This window comes from Schistocerca gregaria, chromosome X (assembly GCF_023897955.1).
Source record: "Schistocerca gregaria isolate iqSchGreg1 chromosome X, iqSchGreg1.2, whole genome shotgun sequence".
NCBI classification, from domain to species: Eukaryota; Metazoa; Arthropoda; class Insecta; order Orthoptera; family Acrididae; genus Schistocerca; species Schistocerca gregaria.
This window is the reverse complement of record NC_064931.1, coordinates 688,640,433-688,661,699: the sequence shown is the minus strand read 5'-3', so window position 1 is coordinate 688,661,699 and position 21,267 is coordinate 688,640,433. Positions and strand designations below refer to the sequence as shown.

At 44.0% G+C, this 21,267-nt stretch overlaps 1 protein-coding gene across 1 annotated transcript in view; it reads right to left on the bottom strand.

Moving 5' to 3' along the window:
- Window positions 1-21,267, bottom strand: part of LOC126298280 (segmentation protein even-skipped-like) — an 84,175-nt gene that overhangs the window by 21,651 nt on the left and 41,257 nt on the right. The window contains exon 2 of the mRNA XM_049989579.1: window positions 9,921-10,114. Within this exon, the coding sequence (XP_049845536.1) occupies window positions 9,921-10,114 (194 nt within the window). The remainder of the gene's footprint in view (window positions 1-9,920; window positions 10,115-21,267) is intronic.

Sequence of the window (21,267 nt, the reverse complement as noted above, 5' to 3'; positions counted from 1 at the left end):
CACCTTCTAGAGCACGTTGGGTGGCACGGGATACATGCGGACGTGCATTGTTCTGTTGGAACAGCAAGTTCCCTTGCCGGTCTAGGAATGGTAGAACGATGGGTTCGATGACGGTTTGGATGTACCGTGCACTATTCAGTGTCCCCTTGACGATCACCAGAGGTGTACGGCCAGTGTAGGAGATCGCTCCCCACACCATGATGCCGGGTGTTGGCCCAGTGTGCCTCGGTCATATGCAGTCCTGATTGTGGCGCTCACCTGCACGGCGCCAAACACGCATACGACCATCATTGGCACCAAGGCAGAAACGACTCTCATCGCTGAAGACGACACGTCTCCATTCGTCCCTCCATTCACGCCTGTCGCGACACCACTGGAGGCGGGCTGCACGATGTTGGGGCGTGAGCGGAAGACGGCCTAACGGTGTGCGGGACCGTGGCCCAGCTTCATGGAGACGGTTGCGAATGGTCCTCGCTGATACCCCAGGAGCAACAGTGTCCCTAATTTGCTGGGAAGTGGCGGTGCGGTCCCCTACGGCACTGTGCAGGATCCTACGGTCTTGGCGTGCATCCGTGCGTCGCTGCGGTCCGGTCCCAGGTCGACGGGCACGTGCACCTTCCGCCGACCACTGGCGACAACATCGATGTACTGTGGAGACCTCACGCCCCACGTGTTGAGCAATTCGGCGGTACGTCCACCCGGCCTCCCGCATGCCCACTATACGCCCTCGCTCAAAGTCCGTCAACTGCACATACGGTTCACGTCCACGCTGTCGCGGCATGCTACCAATGTTAAAGACTGCGATGGAGCTCCGTATGCCACGGCAAACTGGCTTGTACTGACGGCGGCGGTGCACAAATGCTGCGCAGCTAGCGCCATTCGACGGCCAACACCGCGGTTCCTGGTGTGTCCGCTGTGCCGTGCGTGTGATCATTGCTTGTACAGCCCTCTGGCAGTGTCCGGAGCAAGTATTGTGGGTCTGACACACCGGTGTCAATGTGTTCTTTTTTCCATTTCCAGGAATCAGAGAAGGAGCACAAGTCGTATTAAGAAAGGATGGGGAAAGAAATCGGTCGTATCTTTTGATATGAATCTTCCCGCTATCAGCCTCAAGCAATTTAGGGAATCATGGAAAACCTAAAGCAGGACAGTCGGGCAGATATTTGAGTCTTCGTCCTCCCGGATGAGAGTCCACTGTGCTAACCACTGAGCTACCTCGCTCGAACAAACACTACGAAGAGCACAGCAAAATAGCTAATTTAGTTAGGAACATGACCAGCTGTCCATTGCTCGTACTTTACTAGCAATATTACAAGTTAATCTTATACTGACATATGCGATAATGATACTGATGACCGAACTCATAAAGCTTAAGTAATTTGAAGCCTTACTGAGCTGTGTGCGTCGAACTTCAAACTGTACTAGGCGTGTAACTGTTAGTGACGTGTGTAAGTTTATTTTATTCCCTCAAGAGCCATGCGTGCATCAAATTTAGCCTTTTTTTTTAAGTAACAAATGTTCTGATAAAGTTATGGGACGAAATTTGTGAATTCGTACGATTTTACTGGCTTTTCTAGAATGAGAGAATAGATAAATGATTACCCCAACTGTGCTCTGACGTCTGCGTCGGGGACGAATTTTTATCAGAGTCTTATATTATTCGGAAAGCTTTGTTTCAGAGAATACCTAAGGAAGTGAACATTCAGTACTCTTGAGAGATAACAGTTCCCTGCTCATTGAACTTTGGTGACTACACCAACACACATTGTGGTTCCAAGTAAGATCTAAGTGGAAAAGGTTTCTCATTTAAGTTTTCGTTCGTGGGTATGGTGTATTATTTCTACATACACGTTTGTATACATAGGAAAAAGTCTCTGGCAGATTGAAGATTGGAGGCGCTGCAGCAACTATGCACTGTATAACAGAAAATACCTCTTATCAGCATTAGCCATTTGTTGTCCTGCTAATTTTATGATATGTATGAGAAATGTATCATATACCTCGAGTACAAGTCCTCTAAATTTATCCACCAAAGTTTGTTGACAACAAAGATTGCCTTTCTTCGAACTTTTACCATTTACTTTTCTTGAGTACCATTATTACACTTTTGTGTGGACTATACCGATTGAGTACCATCCTAGCAGTGCACTTTGGTTGTGAAACTGCATGGAAACGGTGCCTGATAAGTATTTACGTATGGCAATGTTTGTTTCGTCTTGAGTAAATACAAAAAATGGGTGCACATAACTTATTTTTTTTTCTGAAAACATCAAAGGGGTGCTACGCTTAATGTACTCATTGGACATAGAGATCCAAGTTGGAAATGACTACTATCCCCACTCTGTGAAAATGTTTCGAATTTAGGTTAGAACATTGGCGCTGTCTGGAGAGCAGGAGCTGTTTACCGCCCTTGTTGACCAAATTCTGAAAATTAAATTTGCTGGCTGAACACCAAGCACAACCAACTCGGAGGCACTTAGCGACATAACGGCAAAGCTAGTCTGCTAAAGTAAAGATCCAGGTTCGAATGGCGACCGGCAAAAACTTGATGTGACAGGAGCATTCATCAACGGTACTACACTGGAGGATGAAACTTGCACTCGTCGTTATGTGCAATCTTTCTATTTATAATCTTGGCTCCGTAAAGATGAGAAACTTCACAGTTCAATAATAGCCCAAGCCACGTACTTGTTAATCGTTTCAGTTGTTTACATTATTTAATGGCACTAGAACGTGGAAAATCAAAAGAAATCTCAGAACTTCAACGAAAACTAGCAGAGGGGAGATGGGAGATGCAGCAACGTCAAGACTCGCTGATAAAATATGAAATTGCCAGGTTTCTCAGCAATTGTAGGTTACACACTAGAAAGACTACAGCAAGGCTCAAAAATATAATCTAGATGTCTAGAATTAAAATGTAATATTCAAGAAGCAAACTATCTCAACTATACTCGAAAGAATAGTCTGGTAGTAAATTAGGTGTATTGGGCAAATAGAGTAATTATTTAATCAGCGAACTGTTTAAGTGTATTAGTAGTAGTAGTTTTATTCATTCGTGTATCAGGTTTTCAAGGATATTGGGAATGTCTTGGTATTTCAGATCAAGAACAATAAAAATAACATAATTCTTATATTCAGGCATTTAGATACAGACAGATCTAGTTTGACAAGGATGGGATAGGTAGTTTGCCGTAGCCTTATAGTAGGAATCATTCCGGTATTTTTGTAATGCAGTTTAGTGAAACCACGGAAAACTTAAATCACAATTTCTGGATAAAAGTTGAAGTCCCAAATTTCCCGAATACAACTCTAGTATGTTTCAAACCGTCCTACGTCACTCGGTTTGTTCCTAGTGTACAATACTGTTTTACAAGAAGTTATTTAATAATGAAAAAGGTTAGTGTAACACTGTTCATTCATTTCTGATTCCCTGTCACTGTACACTCTATACACACATTGCTTCATAATGTTACACTGCACTGTTGGTTGATTTCAGGACTATAGCGACGATGTCTGATTTCCATTTTGAGTAACGGAACTTCTCATTTGCTAGTCTGCAAAACTGAATCAGCATCTCTCTATAACAAGTGAGATATATAGCCCATAAAGAGGATACAGTGTTGGTATTACACACTGCATAGCTATGGAAGTAAGTTCTTCCATATAAGAAAAATAGTTAGGAAAAAAATATGCTGTGAAACTGTCATGTGACATGACAGATGTTTTAGTAAGGCTGTCACTACTTATATGTCTTAAGTTTTTTACCTAGCTCCTACTCTGTGTTGTGGAAGCAATCTTTCAATGTATAGACTGTATTGTTTAACAGGTTCTTTTTAATTGTCGTTTTAAATAAGTTTGTTTTAGTTATGTCTTTAATCTCCTTGGACAATTTATCGTACAGTTTTATTAAAGTTCTCTGTAGTTCTTGTTCCACGGCCATGGAGAGAGCTGTTTTTACAATAATTATAAACGTTTTTTTATGTGTGCAGGTGATTGGTAAATGTACTCGCATAGTGTAGTTAAAACCCCCAGTGTTTTGAACAGATCTTTACAACGGACTGCACTACCGCTTTTGGTTATTATTCTTACCGTCCTTTTGTGTGCATTCAAAACGGTGTTTATATTTTATGCATTTGTTCCCAAAAGGTGTCAAAGTCTGTAAATCGTGAACAGGTCTTTTATGGCACCTTACAACAATATTGGTGGTTTGAGTTAGGTTGTTTAGAGGAACTCATGCGATAACGGTACAGACAAACAAATTTACTGCCAAGGAAGTAGCCCATTTACAGGCGTGGATTCACAGCCGACTGAACTGACCGGTTTCAATGACAATCATATTCTCTTCTCAGTACTTTTTTCACATATCTTACACACAACAAGAATACATTGGTAAGACGTAACGCTGCTTTTTTCCTGATATCTATTTCGATCACACTTAGATTCGAATGATCTTCGTTAGGAACACAACGAATTTCTCATGATATTTTTTTACATAACGGAAGTAACTGATTGATAAATGTCTTACTGATTTAGTGATTAATAAAACACGTGCTAGATATTTTTCCATAATAAGAAAGTATTTAATAGGCTTACATTACAATCTACAGACCTGAAGACACGTATCTATAATTGTAAAGGATGCAAATGGAAAGGATGCAAATGGAAGTCGAAGGTATCGTGGATAAAGAGGCTATCCGGCAGAACGTTTATTCACATCCTCATCCAGATGCAGGCTGTCCGCGGTTTCCCTAAATCACTTAGCCCGAATTCCAGGATCGTTCCTTTGAAAACATGCGCCTAATTTTCTTCTCCATTCTCCACCTAATCCGGATCTGCCCCTAGTCTCTAATAACATCTTCCTAGACGGGACACTACACCCTAGTTTTCCTTCCTTTTCTTAAAGATATGTTAAAAAGCTTCTGGATTTATGAGTTGAAAGAAACAGATAAGTGTCTGTAGTGCCATATAGCTTTCCTTCTTTCCTTCTAACAACAGAAAACCCGTGCTCGTGTTATTGCCAGATGGGCTACAAGAAAGGAAGAAACATTAAAATCATTTATTAACACACACTTGGAAATTAGTTAATAACAGAGATTTACTGATATCTGCTAGTGGCGCAATTACAAAAACAGAAAAACGTTCATTACTTTCATGATGAATTAAAGAGAGCACACCTTTTTTCTAGTAATAAATTATGGTTCTGTTTTAATACCTAAATACGTTTCACCACATTTATAACATCCTCAATGGGTCTTCCCTTTTATTGTTCCTGAAATATATACACAGAGACTTAGTCATGTATTTCTGTATACATACATAATTTGTGTAGGGTACGTACGTATTTCAGGAACAATAAAAGGAGATAAAATCGCCTGAGGATACCACAGTTGTGGTGAACCATGTTTGGGTATTAAAGCAAAACAATAACTGTGACTGGCAAAAAGGCGGATCCTCTTCAATTCATTATAATGTTTCTTCAAGCATAGGAACAGAGCTTAAAATTCCAATATGGTAGTTGACTAATTTCGTTATCCGTGTGCAAGAGTTAACGGAATGGAATGATTTATACAATATCTACGCCATCTATTGGTAATCACGAACCTTGTAAACGCTTTGTAATACAAACATCTGCTATTCTGTTCTGTTTACCATCAAAATAATTCCAAAGTGTTTCCAGATAATTTTACTTTTGCGCACTTAATTTTCACAGCCATGAGAACATAGATACCTATACTGGAAAAATGTTGAAAATATCTGCTGGAACTGATAGATGACTTAAAGCTAAAATTAGGGCAGATACTTCATTGCTGTTGTTACTAGTGTTATAACGCGAGATACGTAACCTGTCGGAGCTTACGGTGCAAGTTTCGTCACTGAGTCGGGATCGTGAAGTAGCATTCAATTAATGCCCACACTTATCACAGGAGGCTTTGAATGGCTTCTTGCTCAAGCGTTTTACTTCTTGTTGTAACCTGTTACCATAAAACAATTATCACTTTTCTCGGCTGCCGCATACACGGCGTAAAACACCGACAACAGCTGTCTAAAAGGTTGTCTTCTACGGCCAATAAAAGCTACTTTTTCGGATAACATTTTATAATATAATGGCAGAGCGGCAATCTCGTGTTTGGTAAATGTGTGTGTGTGTGCGTGTGTGTGGGCGCGTACGTTTGTGTGAGCGATTGTCCAGTTATTGTGTAATGATGGGAGTAGGGGCAGCCGGCACACCGAAACTTTTATCACGGCGATGCTAATTGTGCCAGCTGAGTTCGCGGGTTGTAAAATCCTTTAAGAGCCATCAAACAAAAATAACAACATTAACACACACACAGACGGGGAGAGAGAGAGAGAGAGAGAGAGAGAGAGAGAGAGAGAGATACTGGAAGGGAACAGGGCGGCATCCCTTTGAACCTTTCGGAAGCTCGGTCCGTGCGGTTTTATTTCACCTTTCGCCCCCTGCCTTTCTTCTAGACACAAGTGGTGCGTCCCACGCTACCGTTATACACTTCACTCCACCACTGTGAAAGTTGACCAGTTTAGAAAGAACATTTACCGTCCAAGGGGAGCTTTATTTCGTCTTTCTTTCCTCTTACTTTAGTTCCTATCAGAAGATACCAGCAGTAATTAATTTTGCTTCGATGAAACACAACCCGAACAGGAAATTCATGCAGTACTCGCTGACAGAACTTCGTGAGTCTTCAGGTTGGAAATCCTTCCAGAGACAACGAAAACTGTTCTTTGTATTGAAAAATGTGAGGTCTATTATGGTAGAGCGCGAATTTGGATTACGTTTACTTTTCCAATTTGTACAAAACCTCAAAAATAAATTATTTTAATACCAAGAATGTAACTGAGAATTCGTCTGCGGCAGGAGCTCATTGATATCTTCTACCTAAAACCTTTACAGAACCAGCTTCTGTAGAAAAAAATCCAATTTTTGTGTCTGTTGTGTGGTGAAATGGAAACTCTGCAAATCACATTCAAGATATTGAACGACAGCTTCGTTAGTCATTGTGAGAATAGAGGACAAAATAGTTCCCCATCGTTCGGCTAGGCCTCGCTCACTACTTGGTCTTTCAAATGTGACCGTTTCGACATTGTTCAGCCTGATCATAAATGTTCTCTATTATTATCAAATAACACTTTAAATACCCTTTAGTACACAAATAGTCTTCAATCTAGAAGTTCTTTTAGCAAAGAAAACATTAGGGCAACGACTTTAGCCCTGAAGTAAACCACCTGATCGTATAGTAAAGACACTGATGAGTGGAGCAAAGACGGATAAATGCAGTAGATTTTATGAAATTACACGATTTCCATGAAACACAGGAACCAGGCTGTGCTGAGTTACTAATGTGGCACTTGCTCCTAACTAAAAATCATGTGCGGAATATTCATCACGCGACACAGGTGACTGCAGTTTTAGTATTCAGTTTCTGTCGTGAAGTTGTTTTACCCATCAACACTGTTACTATTACAAGATAATTCCCTTAAAATAAGACCTTCCGATATCACAGCATTCATACTGAAACATCATGTATTAGGCCATTAAATTATATGTACACGGTGACAATTATTGAATTATGTGAAAAAAAACGTAAATGAGATGCAAACTATGGCGTGCACACACTTTATTCAACATGTAAACGTCACTACAGATATCGGATTTTGATTAGGACATGTTTAATATGCCCGCCATCATTGGCGATGACGTGTCCCAGACGAATAGCGAAGTTCTGCATGACCCGCTGAAGTATTGGAACATCGATGCCCACCTGAATGGCTGTTTTCAGCTCAGAACTGGTTTTGAGGTTATTTCCGTACACTTTGTCTTTAATATATCCCCACAAAAGAATCGTATGTGTTCAAATCCGGAGAATGTGGTGGCCAATCTAGGACCATGACAGTGGCCTGTGGGTACCCAAGAGCGAGAATGCGAGCCCCAAACTGCTCCTGCAGAACATCAAACACTCTCCTACTTCGATGGCGTCGAGCTCCATCTTGCATGAACCACATACACTAGGAGAAGAAATGCAGGTGATAAACGGGTGTTCATTGGACAAATATATTATACTAGAACTGACATGTGATTACATTTTCACGCAATTTGGGTACATAGATCCTGAGAAATCAGTACCCAGAACAACCACCTCTGGCCGTAATAACGACCTTTATACGCCTGGGCATTGAGTCAAACAGAGCTTGGATGGCGTGTACAGGTACAGAGGCCCATGCAGCTTCAACACGATAACACAGTTCATCAAGAGTAGTGACTGACGTTTTGTGACGAGCCAGTTGCTCGGCCACCATTGACCAGACGTTCTCAGTTGGTGAGAGATCTGGAGAATATGCTGGCCAGGGCAGCAGTCGGTCATTTTCTGTATCCAAAAAAGGCCCGTACAGGACATGCAACATGCGGTCGTGCTGAAATGTAGGGTTTCGCAGGGATCGAATGATGGGTAGGGCCACAGGTCGTAACACATCTGAAATGTAACGTCCACTGTTCAAAGTGCCGTCAATGCGAACAAGAGGTGACCGAGACGTGTAACCAATGGCACCTCGTAGCGTCACGCCAGGTGATATGCCAGTATGGAGATGACGAATACACGCTTCCAATGTGCGTTCACCGCGATGTCGCCAAACACGGATGCGACCATCATGATGCTGTAAACAGAACCTAGATTCATCCGAAAAAATGACGTTTTACCATTCGTGCACCCAGGTTCGTCGTCGAGTACACCATGGCAGGCGCTCCTGTCGGTGATGCAGCGTCAAGGGTAACCGCAGTGTTGTCTCCGAGCTGGTAGTCCGTGCTGCTGCAAATGTCGTCGAACTGTTCGTGCAGATGATTGTTGTCTTTCAAACGTCCCCATCTGCTGACCCAGGGATCAAGACGTGACTGCACGATCCGTTACAGCCATGCGGATAAGATGCCTGTCATCTCGACTGCTAGTGATACGAGGCCGTTGGGATCCAGCACGGCGTTCCATATTACCCTCCTGAACCCACCGATTCCATATTCTGCCAACAGTCGTGGATCTCGACCAACGCGAGCAGCAATGTCGCGATACGATAAACCGCAATAGCGATAGGCTGCAATCCGATCTTTATCAAAGTCGGAAACGTGATGGTTCGCATTTCTCCTCTTTACACGAGGCATCACAACAAAGTTTCACCAGGCAACGCCGGTCAACTGGTGTTTGTGTATGTAAAATCGGTTGGAAACTTTCCTCATGTCAGCACGTTGTAGGTGTCGCCACCGGCGTCAACCTTGTGTAAATGCTCTGAAAAGCTAATCATTTGCATATCACAGCATCTTCTTCCTTTCGGTTAAATTTCGGGTCTGTAGCATGTCATCTTCGTGCTGTAGCAAATTTAATGGGCAGTAGTGTATTGTCGAAATCGGGGTCACTTTGCATACTGGGGATGAAATCATCTTCCAAAACTTTCACGTACCGTTCGGTAGCCATTAAAGCGCTTAGTAGGTCAGTGAAAAATCGATAAACGTCCAGTGAAATTTTTGATAAAATCAGTACATACTTATTACTTTCGATATCATCACTGAAAATAAGCAGGACGAGAATTCACCCACGATTTCCTCATCGGATTTACTCCGTCGTGGGAGGTACTCGAAAGAATGTTCCTACTACGTCCTGCCGTTGTTCCTGCTATTATAAAAAAATTAAGTGACATCAGTGTTCAACTTCTCGACGACACCAAAATCCTTAAAAATGAAACAATACATCATGTAGAAGAGGTTGGGGGAATGTCATTGACAGTGTCTCGTTGAAGCAAGCATTCTGGCAATCGCTTGATTTAGTAAAATAACTGCAGTGTTATTCCAGGGCGGCCCGATAGCACCTGGACACAGCTCAGAGCATGCGCTTGATAGAAATAAAAGTGCAGGAAAGGTAGATTACCTTGATAGTGGACTCCGGTAGGTTGAGCTGTGAGGCGAGCTCGCAGCGGCGCGGCCTGGACACGTAGTTCTCCTTGTAGAACTCCTTCTCGAGTCGCGCCAGCTGCTCGCGTGTGAAGGCGGTGCGGTAGCGCCGGATGCTCCCGTCGTTCCCGCTGCTCGTCGCCGTGCTGCCCGTCGACATAGCCGGAGTCTCTGCGATCAGAAGACTACTGTTCGCTGAGGTCCCCACAACTACTACTTCAATTGTCCTATCATAGTGCCACTGGCCGGCTGGAGTGGCCGAGCGGTTCTAGGTGCTACAATGTGGAACCGCGCAACTGCTACGGTCGCAGGTTCGAATCCTGCCTCGGGCATGGATGTGTGTGATGTCCTTAGGTTGGATAGGTTTAAGTAGTTTCAAGTTCTAGGGGACTTATGACCTCAGAAGTTAAGTCCCACAGTTCTCAGAGCCATTTCAACCATAGTGCCACTGAACACTCATTAATACTTCTTCCTATGAAGCGTAGGAAACATTAGTAATATACAACCCTCACAGCCCCCCCATGAACCATGGACCGTGCCGTTGGTGGGGAGGCTTGCGTGCCTCAGCGATACAGATGGCCGTACCGTAGGTGCAACCACAACGGAGGGGTATCTGTTGAGAGGCCAGACAAACATGTGGTTCCTGAAGAGGGGCAGCAGCCTTTTCAGTAGTTGCAGGGGCAACAGTCTGGATGATTGACTGATCTAGCCTTGCAACATTAACCAAAACGTCCTTGCTGTGCTGGTACTGCGAACGGCTGAAAGCAAGGGGAAACTACAGCCGTAATTTTTCCCGAGGACATGCAGCTTTACTGTATGATTAAATGATGATGGCGTCCTCTAGGGTAAAATATTCCGGAGGTAAAATAGTCCCCCATTCGGATCTCCGGGCAGGGACTACTCAGGAGGACGTTGTTATCATGAGAAAGAAAACTGGCGTTCTACGAATCGGAGCGTGGAATGTCAGATCCCTTAATCGGGCAGGTAGGTTAGAAAATTTAAAAAGGGAAATGGATAGGTTAAAGTTAGATATAGTGGGAATTAGTGAAGTTCGGTGGCAGGAGGAACAAGACTTTTGGTCAGGTGAATACAGGGTTATAAATACAAAATCAAATAGGGGTAATGCAGGAGTAGGTTTAATAATGAATAAAAAAAAATAGGAGTGCGGGTAAGCTACTACAAACAGCATATTGAACGCATTATTGTGGCCAAGATAGACACAAAGCCCATGGCTACTACAGTAGTACAAGTTTATATGCCAACTAGCTTTGCAGATGATGAAGAAATTGATGAAATGTATGATGAGATAAAAGAAATTATTCATGTAGTGAAGGGAGACGAAAATTTAATAGTCATGGGTGACTGGAATTCGTCAGTAGGAAAAGGGAGAGAAGGAAACATAGTGGGTGAATATGGATTGGGGCTAAGAAATGAAAGAGGGAGCCGTCTGGTAGAATTTTGCACAGAGCATAACTTAATCATAGCTAACAATTGGTTCAAGAATCATAAAAGAAGGTTGTATACATGGAAGAATCCTGGAGATACTAAAAGCTATCAGACTAGAAGGTATCAGATAGATTATATAATGGTAAGACAGAGATTTAGCAATCAGGTTTTAAATTGTAAGACATTTCCAGGGGCAGATGTGGACTCTGACTACAATCTATTGATTATGACCTGTAGATTAAAACTGAAGAAACTGCAAAAAGGTGGGAATTTAAGGACACGGGATGTGGACAAGCTGAAAGAACCAGAGGTTGTACAGAATTTCAAGGAGAGCATAAGGGAACAATTGACAGGAATGGGGGAAACAAACACAGTAGAAGAAGAATGGGTAGCTCTGAGGGATGAAGTAGTGAAGGCAGCAGAGGATGAAGTAGGTAAAAAGACGGGGGCTGCTAGAAATCCTTGGGTAACAGAAGAAGTATTGAATTTAATTGATGAAAGGAGAAAATATAAAAATGCAGTAAATGAAGCAGGCAAAAAGGAATACAAACGTCTCAAACACGAGATCGACAGGAAGTGCAAAATGACTAAGCATGGATGGCTAGAGGACAAATGTAAGGTTATAGAAGCTCATCTCAGTAGGGGTAACATAGATACTGGCTACAGGAAAATTAAAGAGACATTTGGAGAGAAGAGAACCACTTGTATGAATATCAAGAGCTCAGATGGCAACCCAGTTCTAAGCAAAGAAGGGAAGGCAGAAAGGTGGAAGGAGTATATAGAGGGTTTATACAAGGGAGATGTACTTGACGACAATATTATTGAAAGGGAAGAGGATGTAGATGAAGACGAAATGGGAGATAAGATACTGCGTGAAGAGTTTGACAGAGCACTGAAAGACCTGAGTCGGAACAAGGCCCCGGAAGTTGACAACATTCCGTTAAAACTACTGACGGCCTTGGGAGAGCCAGTCATGACAAAACTCTACCAGCTGGTGAGCAAGATGTGTGAGACTGGCGAAATACCCTCAGACTTCAAGAAAAATATAATAATTCCAATCCCAAAGTAAGTAGGTGCTGACAGATGTGAAAATTACCGAACTATCAGTTTAATAAGTCACAGCTGCAAAATACTAACGCGAATTGTTTACAGACGAATGGAAAAACTGGTAGATGCGGACCTTGGGGAGGATCAGTTTCGATTCCGTAGAAATACTGGAACACGTGAGTCATTACTGACCTTACGACTTATCTTAGAAGAAAGATTAAGAAAAGGGAAACCTACGTTTCTAGCATTTGTAGACTTGGAGAAAGCTTTTGACAATGTTGACTGGAATACTCTCTTTCAAATTCTGAAGATGGCAGGGGTAAAGTACAGGGAGCGAAAGGCTATTTAAAATTTGTACAGAAACCAGATGGCAGTCATAAGAGTCGAGGGGCATGAAAGGGAAGCAGTGGTTGGGAAGGGAGTGAGACAGGGTTGTAGTCTGTCCCCGATGTTATTCAATCTGTATATTGAGCAAGCAGTAAAGGAAACAAAAGAAAAATTTGGAGTAGGTATTAAAATTCATGGAGACGAAGTAAAAACTTTGAGGTTCGCCGATGACATTGTAATTCTGTCAGAGACGGCAAAGGACTTGGAAGAGCAGTTGAACGGAATGGATAGTGTCTTGAAAGGAGGGTATAAGATGAACATCAACAAAAGCAAAACGAGGATAATGGAATGTAGTCGAATTAAGTCGGGTGATGTTGAGGGTATTAGATTAGGAAATGACACATTTAAAGTAATAAAGGAGTTTTGCTATTTGGGGAGCAAAATAACTAATGATGGTCGAAGTAGAGAGGATATAAAATGTAGACTGACCATGGCAAGGAAAGCGTTTCTGAAGAAGAGAAATTTGTTAACATCGAGTATAGTTTTATGTATCAGGAAGTCGTTTCTCAAAGTATTTGTATGGAGTGTAGCCATGTATGGAAGTGAAACATGGACGATAACTAGTTTGGAGAGGAAGAGAATAGAAGCTTTCGAAATGTGGTGTTACAGAAGAATGCTGAAGATAAGGTGGATAGATCACGTAACTAAGTGGATAGATCACGTAACTAATGAGGAGGTATTGAGTAGGATTGGAGAGAAGAGAAGTTTGTGGCGCAACTTGACTAGAAGAAGGGATCGGTTGGTAGGACATGTTTTGAGGCATCAAGGGGTTACAAATTTAGCACTGGAGGGCAGCGTGGAGGGTAAAAATCGTAGAGGGAGACCAAGAGATGAATACAGTAAGCAGATTCAGAAGGATGTAGGTTGCTGTTCACAGTAAAATAATTGATCGCCAACAAACATACATTAGTCAACCTCACCATGTGAGACACTACATTACTGAATAAGATTACTGCATTTATTGTTTTAACTGACCGGTTCCCGTGAGATCACCGAAGTTAAGCACTGTCGGGCGTGATCGGCACTTGGATTGATGACCATCCATGACGCCATGCGTTGTTGCCATTTTTCGGGGTGCTCTCCGCTTCGTGATGCCAATTGAGGAGCTGCTCGACCGGATAGTAGCGGCTTCGGTCAAGAATGGGATGACACGGCAGTCGGATGGTCCCGATGGGCCACTTGTGGCCTGTAGACGGAGTGGAGTGGTTGTTTTAACTGACTCGATTGAAGCGCACGAAGCTTCTTCAGAAATGGGTTAACCACAGTATGGTTACAGGTCAGCGTTTGTTCTTGACTGAATCCATGTTCTACATTTCTACGAGATTTATATCGCTCTCTAATACAGTTTTCTTCAAGTTCTTGCGCTTCATTAGCAACTCCCTACACAGTATCCACATGAGTTCCAAAAGAAATCCGTTGGAATTCGATTACTCGATAAATAGTACAATTCTCAAGGCTCTCAATTCAACTAAGTACCTGGGTGTTAAAATTACGAGCAACTTCAGTTGGAAGGACCACATAGATAATATTGTCGGGAAGGCGAGCCAAAGGTTGCGTTTCATTGGCAGGTCACTTAGAAGATGCAACAAGTCCACTAAAGAGACAGCTTACACTACACTCGTTCGTCCTCTGTTAGAATATTGCTGCGCGGTGTGGGATCCTTACCAGGTGGGATTGACGGAGGACATCGAGAGGGTGCAAAGAAGGGCAGCTCGTTTTGTATTATCGCGTTATAGGGGAGAGAGTGTGGCAGATATGATACACGAGTTGGGATGGAAGTCATTACAGCATAGACGTTTTTCGTCGCGGCGAGACCTTTATACGAAATTTCAGTCACCAACTTTCTCTTCCGAATGCGAAAATATTTTGTTGAGCCCAACCTACATAGGTAGGAATGATCATCAAAATAAAATAAGAGAAATCAGAGCTCGAACAGAAAGGTTTAGGTGTTTGTTTTTCCCGCTCGCTGTTCGGGAGTGGAATAGTAGAGAGATAGTAAGATTGTGGTTCGATGAACCCTCTGCCAAGCACTTAAATGTGAATTGCAGAGTAGTCATGTAGATGTAGATGTATCTTCGTACCTTGTATATTTAGTCTCTAAGACAGAGATTCACGCATGTTTTCAAACAGATTGTTTGTAAGAGTTACCACCGAACGAGATGAATGTGTGGTTAGGACGCAACCTGTTATTTGGAGGCAGCACTGTTCGAATCTCCGTCCGGTGACCTCATTTTGGTTTTAGTGGTTTCCCTACATCACTACAGACCAAAGCAGTGATGATTTCTTGATAGAGGAACGGCTGTTATCCTCCGTCTAGTAGTTGTGCAAAGGAGTCGATGCTCCCTCTGTAATGACCGCGTTGTTAACTGGATGTTATGCAACTGCTCATTTAGTGGGACTACAGTCTGTAGATAAGGTTAAGCTCGAAGGTTTTCCACGAGTTCACTAAATTGCTCCAGGCAAATGGCGGGATGGTTACTTTGAAAGGACACGACTGATATCCTTCCCCATACCTGACACCATCCGAGCTTATGCTCCGTCTTTAATGACCTCGATATCAACGGGAAGTTAAGCCCAATCTGCCTTCTTTTTTTGCTGCTTCGGCTGCGAGGAGAATGGCTGTCTGGATGGCGCTTTCCGTCGTTGAGGAGGGTGACTGGCAGCTCCCTCGGTGACGAGAGCGCTGGAGCGCTAGACACAGAGAATTTGTCCCGTTCTCGAAAATGCTGTCAAGACTTCTTGCGACCGCTGGAATTGCTGTGGAATAATGGCGGTTCTGGCAACTCCGAGGATGTTTGGCAAACCCCAGAATGGAGGTTTGTCGGTGACTGCCAAGTATCGCTTTCTCTTGGACAGTAACACCTGCGATTGGCCTCCGTTATACCGGAAATTCTTCTGGAAGAAGCAAGAGAGGCAGTGGAGGTAGCAGGGGACAGAGTGACTAATGATAGCACGTCGCTGAGGTTGTTTATGAGACAGCCTGCCATAAGACGGCATAGGCCAAGAGTAGCAGAGTACAGAAGTGAAAAGACTAGTGAGGGTCCGGAGTCAAGGCCGGTGATAGAATTGTGAAGTGATGACAGCGGCGTGAGGAGTTGGATACAGCATGGGGTATGGGAGGGCAGTTCAGTAAGGATCGGCGGAGAACGGAGAGGCACAGCGCTCACTGTGAAAGAAAAGAGCCATTGTAAGCTTTCTGTTGCATCCGCCTCTGTAGCAGCACTGTCAGCGGGGCGGAATGCCAGTCAAAGTGTCCCGAGCTCGGTTTCCGTCGGCTAGGAGAGTTTCTCCGCTCGGAGACTGGGTGTTGTGTTGTCTTTACATCGTATCGTTATAACTAACTGACAGTCCACTCTTGACATCACCCCGTCCAGGAACCGACGCTTCAATACGCACGGCTATCCGCTCGGGTAGTGTCTTCTGAGACTGAATGTCGTAAGTGTGTCATTTTGATGTGTGATGGTAGGATAGGAAATCATATGTTTGTGGAACGTGCTAAGAGTGCGCTGTACGAGGCGTGATTCAAAACAAACGAGAAGTATACGGTTACGCATTTCGTACTTCACAGAACATTGGCACTGCTAAGTAAAAACTTCTCCATGGAAGTTGCACCATGCATAGAAAACTGCTACAGTACAGATCAGAAGGTAACTGGAGGACGTACGCAATGGGACGAACAGAAAAGACACTTTTATTCAAAGACAATAATTGCACTGAAGTCTTCGCCATTTGTTATGGTCCCCTGGACATTACAGAAGATGTATTGTGGTTCTTAATAGTGTGTGTGTGTGTGGGTGTGGGTGTGACCATGGACGACAATACAGGCTCTGCACCTTGCTCCCACTTTGGCCACAAAGTCGATATGTAGTTCTTGTGGTAGGGCGTTCCACTCCTCTGGACGTACCCTCATATGACGAGAGGTGGCCAGCACCCAGGGATATTCTCGAACATGACCATTTATGGTGAGGGAAGGCGTAATGTTGCGTGGGCCTGCTGACCTCCAGATCTCTGGTCACGGTACACTCACGGCTCAACGTTATTGTAACACTGTACGTCTTCCCCGTGTGCTTCTTTCTCCGGGAGCATTCGATCCTGACTTCAGTTTCATGAGTGACAATGCGGACCGCATCGAACTGCGCACGTGGAGGTGCTCTTGGAACGAGAGGATATTCGGCGAACGCACTGGTCTGTTCGTTCCCACTACTTGAATCCCATCGAGCACGTGGTGGGATGCTTTGGGGAGAAATACGAGGGGCGTTTGAAAAGTCCGTGCAACGTCCGAGAGATGGAACCACCCGCGCGTATCGAGGTCATATTTAGTTAGTAGCACCTTTGGAAAGAATGCACACCAAGTTTCATCCATATTGGTTTATTTCTTTGTGTTTGGCATTCGTGTGAATCAAGAAAGTCGAGTGATTGTCAACAAAAGGACGAAAAAGAATTTCGTGTGGTGCTTAAACATTACTTGATGAAGGCAAAACGCCTCAGGAGACTAAAGATAAGCTTTATAAACATTACGGTGACTTTGCACCTTCGATTAGCACAGTTTATAAGTGTTTTCAAAATTTTCGGAGTGACCATATGAGCACAAGTGATGCTGAACGGTCTGGACGCCCTGTGGAGGTTACGACTCCAGAAATCATTGATAAAATCCATGATGTGGTGATGGATGACAGAAGAGTTAAGGTGCGTGACGTGATGACTGGGTGAGGGGTACGCCGATATGTTACAGAATCGCATAATCCGCAGCCTGGCTGATAAACACCTGCTGGAACGTACGATGTTTATGCAGGATGGCGCTCCAGCCCATATTGCTAGACGCGTCAATGATGTATTGCGCGCGTCGTTTGGTGATGATCGTGTGCTCGGCCACCACTTTCGTCGTGCTTGGCTTCCCAGGTCCCCAGACCTCAGTCCGTGCGATTATTGACTTTGGGGTTACCTGAAGTCGCAAGTGTATCGTGATCGACCACATCTCTAGGGATGCTGAAAGACAACATCCGACGCCAAAGCCTCACCGTAACTCCGGACATGCTTTACAGTGCTCTTCACAGCATTAGTCCTCGACTACAGCTGTTGTTGAGGAATGATGGCGGACATATTGAGCATTTCCTGTAAAGTACATCATCTTTGCTTTGTCTTACTTTGTTATGCTAATTATTGCTATTCTGATCAGATGAAGCGCCATCTGTCGGACATTTTTTAAATTTTTGTATTTTTTTTTTGTTCTAATAAAACCCCATGTCATTCTAAGCATGTGTGTCTATTTGTACCTCTCTATCTACATTATTCCGTGATTTATTCAGTTTTCAAATTTATACTGACTTTTTGATCACCGGGTATTTGAGAGACATGCCGCAGCGAGCATTAGACTAGCAATATTTATTGAACAGTGTGTAGTAATCGTCACTACGTGCACTCGTCTTGCAACAAGACAGGATGAGCAGAGGCCGGGTGCGGCTGGAGATTTCATAAGCGCCGACAGCGTCTGCCGATGTTCAAGTACTGAATGGCCACATGGCGGTGTGATTTAGTGCGGCCGGGATGAAAGCGGCCGCGCGATAAGGCTGAGTGCCCGGCCAGCCGCCGGACAGATACTAGTAGCTAGCCGCCGTCTTTTAGCGGGCATTATACCGCCACCATTCAGCTACCTGCCGTGCCGACGTGTCTTAATGCGCCGCCGGCCCCTTATCGCCCGCTTCTTGTACAGTATATATTCGGGCGGGGCCCGTGCCCGACGCAAGTACCGCTTGTAATGCAGATAAGCCACATGTGTCTCCTTAACTAGGCGGGAGGTGCTACCCGACTGATAGTTAGCTACCGGAAACACTTATTTACGGCCGCGATTTGGAGGAACATCTGTGCGTTCTCCGGAGCGGCGGCGCCGACCGCGAGCGACAAATGAGAGGTCTTCTAGTTCCCTAGGCGATTCACATGCCGCTTCCACTCCTCACACACATTAGGGTCTTTTTTTGTCTACTGCAGTTCTCGTTCCAACATCTTATTCTTTTTCCTGGTCTTAATCCCGCTTCTCCACGGATTCAGCCTGTTAATTTTCGGAAATTATTTGTGCAGAAACCAGATGGCAGTTATAAGAGTCGGACATTAAAGGGAAGCAGTGGTTGGGAAGGGAGTGAGACAGGGTTGTTGCCTCTCGCCGATGTTATTCAATCTGTATATTGAGCAAGCAGCGAAGGAAACAAAAGAAAAATTCGGAGTAGGTATTAAAATCCATGGCGAAGAAATAAAAACTTTGAGGTTCGCCGATGACATTGTAATTCTGTCAGAAATAGCAAAGGACCTGGAAGAGCAGTTGAACGGATTGGACAATGTCTTGAAAGGAGGATATAAGATGAACATCAACAAAAGCAAAACGAGGATAATGGAATGTTGTCGAATTAAGTCGGGTGATGCTGAGGGAATTACATTAGGAAATGAGACACTTCAAGTAATAAAGCAGTTTTGCTATTTGGGGAGCAAAATAACTGGTGATGGTCGAAGTAGAGAGGATATAAAATGTAGACTGGCGACGGCAAGGAAAGCGTTTCTGAAGAAGAGAAATTTGTTAACATCGAGTATAGATTTAAGTGTCAGGAAGTAGTTTCTGAAGGTATTTGTATGGAGCATAACCATGTATGGAAGTGAAACATGGACGATAAATAGTTTGGCCAAGAAGAGAATAGAAGCTTTCGAAATGTGGTGCTACAGAAGAATGCTGAAGTTTAGATGGGTAGATCATATAACTAATGAGGAGGTATTGAATAGGATTGCAGAGAAGAGAAATTTGTGGCACAACTTGACTAGAAGAAGGGATCGGTGGGTAGGGCATATTCTGAGGCATCAAGGGATCACCAATTTAGTATTGGACGGCAGCGTGGAGGGTAGAAATCGTAGAGGGAGACCAAGGGATGAGTACACTAAACTGATTCAGAAGGATGTAGGTTGCAGTAGGTACTGAGAGATGAAGAAGCTTGCACAGGATGGAGTAGCATGGAGAGCTGCATCAAACCAGTCTCTGGACTGAAGACCACAACAACAACAAAACAGTCTACGTCTGTTGTTATCCCCTGTGAAAGTGTGCAAACTTTTTTCTAAATGTATCGTGTAAATGAGGCAGGATGCGAGTACACCCACGGTATTCACCAAGCCGGATGTGGTAAACCGACTAAAAACCACATCCAGGCTGACCAGCACACCGACGCCGTCATTAATCGGTCGGGTGGATTCGATTCGGCTCCCCGAATCACGGAAGTGGCGTGCAAACGAGCGTGACTATCCGGGCGCGATGCCCCGTTCCCACATACTATGAATTTTCCCCTTCTTAGGAAGCAGGATTTCTTTCCGTTGAATGCTTCAGCTATCCTGAATCGACACGTACGAGGACGGGTCCCAAAGTAAATATAATTCCTCCCCTGAAGCAGGCTCGCCGGAACAGGGATATGTCAAGTGGTTGCCTACTTGTGGCCGCTTAGTGATCACGTCACACGTTTTCCCTGTACATGTAAATTTTTAAAGTGCTCAACAGACATGGGTAGATACCACTGAGGTTGTTTCCGAACTGGGGGGGGGGGGGGGTCTTAAAGGGACCTATTGCCGTTTCATTCACCCATGTGTCAATGTCGCAATCTTCCATGATCACGCCATAGGAGGGCGAAAAATATGAGAGTTAGAAAAGCACCAGCAGCCTTTGTTGCTTCGGATCGCGTTAAGATTTCTTGGAATGGTTTTCAACGGTGCCTTGTGTTCCACATCGTTAAAAAATAATTTGCGGTCACATTCAGTGGGATTGCTGGCCCACGATGTCTTTAGAGAAGGATTGAGGAGTTCGTGAGGTGTTAGCCATGTCAAAGACTGTCAAGAACGTTGCCCTGTTTTTCACTGCAATCTGAGCTGTGGTTTCGACTGCACAATGTGTGGGAATCAGTGTCTCAAGAGAAGGGGTGGTTTCATTGACGCCCATTATGTCACCTCCTGAGGCCTTTCCATGTCGATTCTGAGCGACATTGCGTCTGAAATGCCTTCCTCGGCCGCAAATAAGAAAACGCGTGATTTTAACGCTAGGCATCGCTGTTATAACCTCATCGCGGAGACATCAAAAGAAGGGGTCAAATATAAGAAGGCGTGCGATAACCTTCCCACAGTATGACACGTCTACGGTGGCGTTGGGCAGAATTGACGTGAACTTTGGTGCCAATGTAACATCATTAACACCTCTCAAGAACGTCTGAGCTCTGGATGTATCGACATCTTGCTATTTAATGCGACGTCGGCGGGCGCCACGCTTTTGCTTCATTATAGAGAAAGGTAGTAGACGCCTTAGAGCCAAATTTCAAACTTATAAGTCAAAATGGGAAATGATTATGGGGTTTCGAAAAAGTGACCCTTTAATTCTGTTTATTTCGTGGGGCAGAGTGGGACCTTCCAGCACAACGCTCCCAATCACA